The sequence below is a fragment of the Rhyacophila brunnea genome, unplaced genomic scaffold (assembly GCF_057557595.1).
Source record: "Rhyacophila brunnea isolate RB1 unplaced genomic scaffold, BYU_Rbru_1.0 scaffold_18, whole genome shotgun sequence".
Lineage (NCBI taxonomy): Eukaryota > Metazoa > Arthropoda > Insecta > Trichoptera > Rhyacophilidae > Rhyacophila > Rhyacophila brunnea.
This window is the reverse complement of record NW_028232837.1, coordinates 8,137,875-8,146,396: the sequence shown is the minus strand read 5'-3', so window position 1 is coordinate 8,146,396 and position 8,522 is coordinate 8,137,875. Positions and strand designations below refer to the sequence as shown.

At 32.2% G+C, this 8,522-nt stretch overlaps 1 protein-coding gene across 1 annotated transcript in view; it reads left to right on the top strand.

Annotated features, from left to right (window-relative positions):
* Positions 1 to 1,748: 1,748 nt before the first annotated feature.
* ChAT (Choline acetyltransferase) overlaps positions 1,749 to 8,522 on the top strand; it is a gene marked incomplete at its 5' end in the record, with an annotated part of 165,286 nt that continues 158,512 nt past the window's right edge. Inside the window, one exon of the mRNA XM_085945614.1 lies at positions 1,749 to 1,917. Coding sequence (XP_085801740.1) covers positions 1,749 to 1,917 — 169 coding nt within the window. The remainder of the gene's footprint in view (positions 1,918 to 8,522) is intronic.

Here is an 8,522-nt window from a genome sequence, read left to right as displayed (position 1 = left end):
AAAAAAATCTTTTTCAGAGCAAGTTCTCATCACCACATAATATCGTCACCGTTCAGGCAAAAGTCACCAACCCTAAAAACATAGTTTTGAGATATCGCAATTTGAAAATTTGAAAATGCAGGAAAAACCAGATTTTAATGTTTTTAAGGTTTTATTTACATTAAATTATTTTCTCATGTCTTCCTAATAATTTCTTTAAAATAATTTTATTTTTTGATGCTAATTAAAACATCTGGAAGGTTTTGAAGGAGGCAAGGTAGCTCAATTATGGTTTGGTGACTTTTGCTTTTTTTTGTAAACAATGTTAGCCAAAAGAAGGTTCAGTAAAACTCACCATCCATAGTATAGTGACTTTTGCTTGTATATTTATAACGAAGGATTTTTTTTTATATAGTCAATAATGTCTATTCACCTATAATGACTTTTGCTTGTTATTAAGATTTTATCGAAAGTCATTTAGTGAAAAACAAATAATTCGGATTTAATCAAAATTTTACCAACTAATGTACCGTGGTGAGTTTTGCATCTTAAAGAACACAATTTTACGCTTCAGGTGACATACTCAACTCAAAACTGCCATTTTCAGAGTTGGTGACTTTTGCCTGAGCGGTGACGATATGTCAGTGGCGAAGGGCGGAGGTAGGCTGTTAAGATATGACATAAATAGTATCAGACTATAATAGATAGGAGTCAAAAAATCTATAAAATATGTTTAGTCTATTATAAAAAGTGTATATTATTTTTGTTGCATCTTGCATCTCCACCATGAAGATTTGGTTTAGGCAAGGTTTGATTGAATTTTAAAAACTAACCTACACCATCTGACTATCTATGACTGACAAAGTTTATTGTAGACTATTTATATAGAATCTTAACAGCCTACTTCCACCCTTCGTCACTGACATAACCTAACCTAACCTAACCTACACCATCTGACTATCTATGACTGACAAAGTTTATTGTACACTATTTATATAGAATCTTAACAGCCTACTTCCACCCTTCGTCACTGATGTGTGTGTATGTGTGAAACATTTAAATCTATAATTTCTTTATTTGTATGAAAAGATATAAAATATTTTATCAAATATCATTTAATATAAATATTTTAGCTTGCCTTGTCATCCCTCAAAAACTAAAACATAAATATTTTTATTGATTATTAATACATCATCATTATTAATACATCATTTATAGATTGTACAATCGCATATTATATAAGTTAAGTATATTTAGTAGACTTAGTCACCAGTACTTAGTTGTATACATTTAATTCTCAGCACATCGATATTGTTTGAAAACATTAAATCTTTATATAAGTAATGAGTTATCAGTAAACACGTGTATTTAATAAATAAATCTATATTTAATTTTATTGTTTATATAATACATAGATAACAGCGGTCATTACACCAAACATACATAATATATATCAAATACATATCAAAAAGTAACAAAACAACCAAAAAATGCCTATATTATTAACCACCAAACATTTAAAAAGTGTGATAATATAATATCTTCAATATAAGTAAAACAAGTCGACACGATTTCATCGGAGAAAATCTTCAATTGAATATAAAAAGAAGAAACAGTTCAACTGGAAGAAAGAAGTAAAGGGATATACGAAATATATTCAATACAGAAGCAAAGTTATTATCAACTAATCGAAGAAAGAATTCAATTTGTATCAACTGTCATCTGATCTGAGATATTTAAGGGAGGGTCTTTGAAGGAGGCTGTATTGAATAGAAAGAAAGCTGGACCGAGCGGAGAGTACGGAGGCCTCGCCGGGCACTCAAGGCTTAGCCTTTGGAAGGCTCCAGGGCGCCCTGTTGGGTGCTTCGCCGCAAAAGCTGGCTGCTGGAGTGAGGGGCCTCGCAAACCGGATAGGATCGGTCCTGCCAACTGATACAGGTAAGATGTCAATATATACGCTATAACCTCGCATGCGTTTGTCAGTGACTCAATATTAGTCACATAGGCCCCATGTAAGGGGAGGCAGACAGGGCTCTAGGTGTGGCGGGTTGACCAGTTAAGTGAGAAAAACACGCACCACAAATTTGCCCTAATAGTTAAAAAAAGTCGCCTGCGGCACAATTTCATGAGTAGAATTTTATTTTACAATTTTTTAGTGTGTTTGTTGACTAATAAAAATAGGTATTTATTCAATATGACGAAGTGTCGCATGTTACATGGCTATTGCAAAAAGGGGTCGCCATCAGTGCTTCATAATATGATGCCGAATGCCGACAATTCAAGTGGATTTATTTAAATATACCAAAAGTCGCTAAAAATACACGGAAAATCCGTTATTTTACACGGAATAGCATTTGGGGAATATCACTGTAAAACATTACACTGCCCTTAACCTTAGCGATAGGTTGGGGGACCGTTTCAGGATGTGGGGGGCATAATTAGTAGTTTATAATATATATTACGATGCCACTACAAATTTGAATCGCTCGATTCATTCATTATCTTGACGAAAACATGTATCTTCCGCACATCACCGAAATGAAGTGATATTTTATCGTCGCATTATTTTTAAAATTCCTGAAACTTGTTTCTTTTTTCGATTATTTTTAACATTTAATAAAAAACTATTTATATCAGTTGCGTGCGGTGACTTATGGTTGAAGGGATGCTATTAAATATACATAATAATGTATACGCATACTATTAAATAACTGTGTTACATTAACATATACTTAGGGGTTTATAATAAATCGAATCTTGGCGTTCGGCCTATGAAATACCTAAAGTAAAAATGTGGATATATACAGAACACGATAAATACCACATTTAACGCGAATGCTCTATAAGTCTATAATACTAGAGGCACCTAGTCGACAAGTTAAATTTGTTTTTTTTTTTAATGTGAATTCGTTGAAGGATCCCATAGTATTATTACACATTATACTGTGGTTATGTGAAAAATGAGATTGGATAAAAAAAATGTAACATAAGCCCTTATTGAGGAAAAATATTCTTATATGCTGCTTTTTCTCGAAGCTAACAATATATCTGTAGTATATGCTATTAGGCACCAAAATTTTGTAAGAATATTCATATTACAATAATTACATTCTTTTTATCGCGGCATAATAATTTTACGAGCTCATTTTTCTATGCAAAAAAATGTACAAAATTTACTGATAAGACATGTTTATGATTTGCATACACAAAATGAGAAAAATAGAAAGAGCGTTTACCACAATATGTGCAGCGCTTGAAACTTTACGAAAGTAATAACATATTTATCTAATTTTATTATGATTACTGCGGGTCTATTCTATACAAAAGGCGACTATCAACCGCTAACGTGCTAACGTGATAATGTGTTAGTATTTGTTACATACATTTTATATTGAATTTTATAATTGTAATTGTATTGTAATCAGTTAATCAGTTGAAACTGTTTCTCTCTCGCTCTCTCTCTCTATCGCTCATGCTCTAAATTTTAGCACAGGCAAGGGGCATGCAGTTAAAATATAGCATTTATTGCAACAATTAATACCAGCTAATTGTAATTGTTACAATACGTGTTAATAATTCGATACAAACATACCCTAGTTAGCGGTTTTCGCGGACGAAAGCAGCCTTTTGTATAGAATAGACCCGCTGGAGTGCTTTTGGCCGCCTGAATAATGTCTTCAAAAGTGACCTTACACTGTGCTTAAAGCGCAAAGTGTTCAACCAGTGTGTGCTTCCCGTGATCACATATGCGTGTGAAACATGGACCCTAAGTAAAAGAGAGATCCAGAAACTGAGAGTAGCACAACGTGGTATGGAGAGGTGCATGCTGGGCATAACGCGAAAGGACAAAAAGAGGAATGAGTGGATAGGGAAGCAGACAAGGGTTTGCGATATAATAGAGTTTATTAAAAGCCTTAAATGGAGATGGGCTGGACACATAGCTCGAAGAAGAGACAATTGTTGGACAAATCTAGTCATCCAGTGGTATCCAAGAAGTACAAAACGTCCGCAAGGTAGACCTAGAGGCCGCTGGATCGATGAAATGATAAAGTTCTGCAGAAGTACGTGGCAACGTCATGTACAGGACCGAGAGAAGTGGAAGCAGCTTAAAGAGGGCTTCATCCAGCAGTGGATAGATTCAGGCTGATGAATATGATTATGACTACCTAGCTCTGCTGGTCAAATATTTTTTTTCACGACAAGCAATGATTTCGGCGATTTCATGAATCGGGGATGAGCTCCGGTGTGCTCCGGTCCATTTCGAGCCCTGAATATGTAGACATTGATTGTTCAATATGTGGGACATATCATATATACATACGAAAAAAGGATTAATTATATTTAAAAAAAAACCCTTAAAATATTCGGTCAGTTAAAATTTGATAATCCATTATTTTATATATCGTACTTTATGATCTCCTAATAATGCATAATATATTTGGTAAAAATAACTAGATTTACTCATTTATAACATTGAAATACTAATAGCGTTTTTTCAAAATTTTCCTAAACCTATCCATGTTCTTTCAAAACAGTTTTTCATTGTCCTGAAAAGTTGATTAATATGGAGTTACAAGCTATGCGAATTTAGGTGACGATATGCATACTATAAATTAGATACATCGTTTTGACACAGGTTGAACATGGATCATATTCACAGATGCCAATATATTTACTTATTAATAAAACAGTATCATATATTTATAATAAATTTAAATTTCGTGGCATATCTTGCAAATATTTTCACAGTAAATAAAAAAATATATGAAAATGACTATTCGAGTACAATATAAAGTTGTGTTAAAAAGCTTGCGGCTATGTGAATAGTAATTTGAGTAAAAATAATGTAAGTTATTCTTTAAATAAATATGAAATTCGAATTGACTTACATCTTATTTAATTAACTGTTTTAATCATAGTGTTTTTTCACTTACGATATACTATAACTAAGCTTTTTCTCTACGAGTATATAAAAGTTTTTATGTAACGTTTTTGAGTTAAATTAACCGTAATTTAGCTACTAATTGAGTTAAATAAAAATATATTGTATTTCTGTATGCAACGCAGTAGATTCATTTTGTGATTCGGGAACAAAGGCATGGTTAAATAAGCAAGGCAAATTGACACGGCAAACAGGAATATCCATACAGCCCTCTGGATAAATAGAAAACATGGCGGCCGTAGCTAGTAGCTTCTGTTTGCGTATTTGCTTATCATTTGGAGAGATCGGAGACACCGAAATGTACATATCCGTTCCCTTCAACATCCGTCATGTCTCCACACCCTATCGGGTATATAACTTGCGTAACGAACGGGAAGCGAAGCGTCTATTAAAGTTGTGCTGGGAACGTCCAAGTCGATCGTGGAATGAATCTTGACCGGTCGCAACATTAGGCCTACAGGAATTGAGTCGTGAAAATGTAAAATACGTGTACGTTAGTTGGACTATAAGATTTCATTGAAAATTTGAAGAGGAAGCTTTAATATTATATTAGTATATAATATTAAGCTAAAATTTTTGAAAGTAAAATAATTGTTTTAAACTAATACGGTGTCCAAGTAAGTAAGTATTATTCTTGAATAGTCACAGGGTGAGGAAGAGAGATCATTAATTCGTTCCATTATATGAGTACATAAGTTGTATACTTAAGCGTAAAGAAGTCGTTTATTGTTGTAGTCTTGATAATGGTGTTACAACCGAAAGCTATCGACTTAAACATAATAGAATTTAATATAATTTATATTATCATTTCATGGGGTTGCTGCAAAAAGTAGGTAAGTCGATAATTTAGATATTTAGAGTTTATGTAGGTATCTAGGTATATATAAAATGTATGTTAAAAAAATAGGGCCATCCAATATATAAGCACATAAAGCACAAATAAATTAGAATTATGCCTGATTTTAGAGGGCATGTTAAACTATCAAATTGCAATTATACTCCATTACATGACTTCGAGACTTATCAACCTTTGGGGGTAAGTATGGATAGTAGATCACACTACACTTGAAGTTATGCGAAAGAGACCTTTTCTTTCATTGTAAAAAATGGCTAAATAAACGTACAATTCAATTAAATTGTAAGTCTTTCAAATAGTCCGACTATTGACACGATCAATACCTCAGTTCAACCACTCAAGCATCGCAGTTGTAGAAACTTTTGTTGTTAAATAGTCGACTTGTCTTGTATTTTTATATATGCAGAGGCTCATCCTTCAGTGTGTTTCGCCCGCAGCCAAATACCATTCACAACACGCGTAAAAAATGCAATATTAATTCATTATTTTGTAGTAACAATTAATGACTAATTAATAATTTAATTGAAGGATTCAGTGGTCAGTAATAAGTGAAACGGCCTACTATGCACTGTTCGTTTTGTTTCAGTTAAATCATTTAAAATTTGTAGAAAGTAGGTATTGATTTAAGATAACTCATACAAAACTTACTGGCAATCCATAAGAATGCGTTTAATGTAACTTTTGAGAAGAGATTCCATGGAGATAATAAAAATTTCTTACAATAAAAAAAGCTACACATACTTTGAATATTTGTAGATATTATATAAGAATATTTAAGAATTTTAAAGATAAGCGTGTCTGTCTATTTAATATAGCTACGGAGAAATAATAAAATATAAATGGTGATTAGTTCACATATAAATTAAGGCCACATTTATAGTAAAAAGCGGAGTCGGGTCTAGGACGATGGGGCGCCACGCAATTGAATGAAATTCGAAAATAACTAGACGTTCGTGAATAATTACAGGTACTTTTAAAATATATATTTTATATTTTATATTTGTATTTTATACTTGGTGAGAATTTAAATATGCACACGTAAAAAATGATTTAATTGTGCATTTGTTTAAGTTCCAACGAGAAGATAGTTTTTATTTTTATTTTTATATAAAGGCCTTAGGCATGATAACTCTCAATCCACAATAAAAAACATTATGTTAAGAGCAAACTACTAAGTAGTAGATAGAAACTGATTAAAACTCTTCGTCTACTTTCTGTATAAAATCGTAACGAATGTCTATCTATTTAATTCGACAGTGCGGCGCCCAGTTGTCCCATTCTCTTCTGAGACTGCTTATAGACAGAACTTTAGTTCGTCTGTATGCTATGTTATCTTACATCTCAATTTTAATTTTTTGATCTGAATCTTAATATAATATATCAAGGGTACAAAAGATTTTCAAACAAAAACAATTGTAAGAAAAATCATGGTAGAATTCACTTTTATGCCTTGTTCACTGAATTTCAGTGTCAAGATTGTACTTAGTTTTTCCTTACAATACAATACATGCCCGTTATATGCTATGCTTTGATGTATTCTTAGAAAATTAGAGAATTATGTTATACCAACCCTTCGACGGCAAACAAAGGGTGACGCAATAAAATAGATTAAGGGTGTTTAACGAGTCTTATTACCACCCTTAACAATATATTATTTTGGCATGTAGTATATAGCAAGCTACACAGATGAAGTCAGTTAGATAGACCACATCTTGCTTAATGGGTTTCATCCCTGTCGCATGACCCTTCATTAGGGATGAAATTGGATTTCGTTTATACGTACGTATATACCAGAAAATGACTGTTCTTTATAATATATAAGTCATTACATTAGATGAAAACTATATTATGTGATTATGATTAGTATGGTACCGTTAGCGAATTATTACATAAATGAAATATGCGGCCAACTTAAGACCTCGGATTTATATTAATCACAGTGGCGAAGGGTGAAGGTAGGCTGTTACAATCTGACATAAATAGTGCATACTAAATTTTGTTAGTAAAACGCATTTGTTTTCATTGAACTAAGACTACAATGGTAGATAGTGTTTTAAATTCAATTAGACCCTGCCTATCCAAGCCATAGTAAACAATAGTAAAAAAATATTCGTTTTTTTATAAAATATATAAAATTATGCCATTAGACTATACAAATTTTAGATATTTTATAGATAGGATAATATTTTTATCGATTATGGTGTGGTAGGCAGAATGAAAATTAAAAAACTAACCAAGACTATCTGCAATAATATGTAAGTACCAATCATTAATTTATCTAAAACAAATAAATATGACTGAAAAAATGTGTAGGACTGTACAAATCAATTTGTTGGGCCCCCGCGTCCCTAAACCTACCACTGGCATTTTAAAGTTAAAATGGGTTTATATCACTGGCTTCGGGTGAAGGTAGGCTCTTAAAAACCGACATACATAGTGCACACTAAAGTTTGCCAGTCATACGTATTTGTTTTCATTGAACTGATAGGTACTACAATATGCAGATAGTGTCGGTTAGTTTTTAAACTTCAATTAAACCCTGCTTCACTGAGCCAATATATATAATAGTCAACAAATAGTTGTCTATCTATAAAATATATAAAATTATGCCATTAAATAATACACAGTTTTAGATATTTTATAGGTAGAAGAATATTTTGTATCTCTTATGGTTTGATTTCGGCAGGACTTAAAGAATTTAAAAAAAACTAACCAACACCATCTGCAATATTTTAAATTCTACGA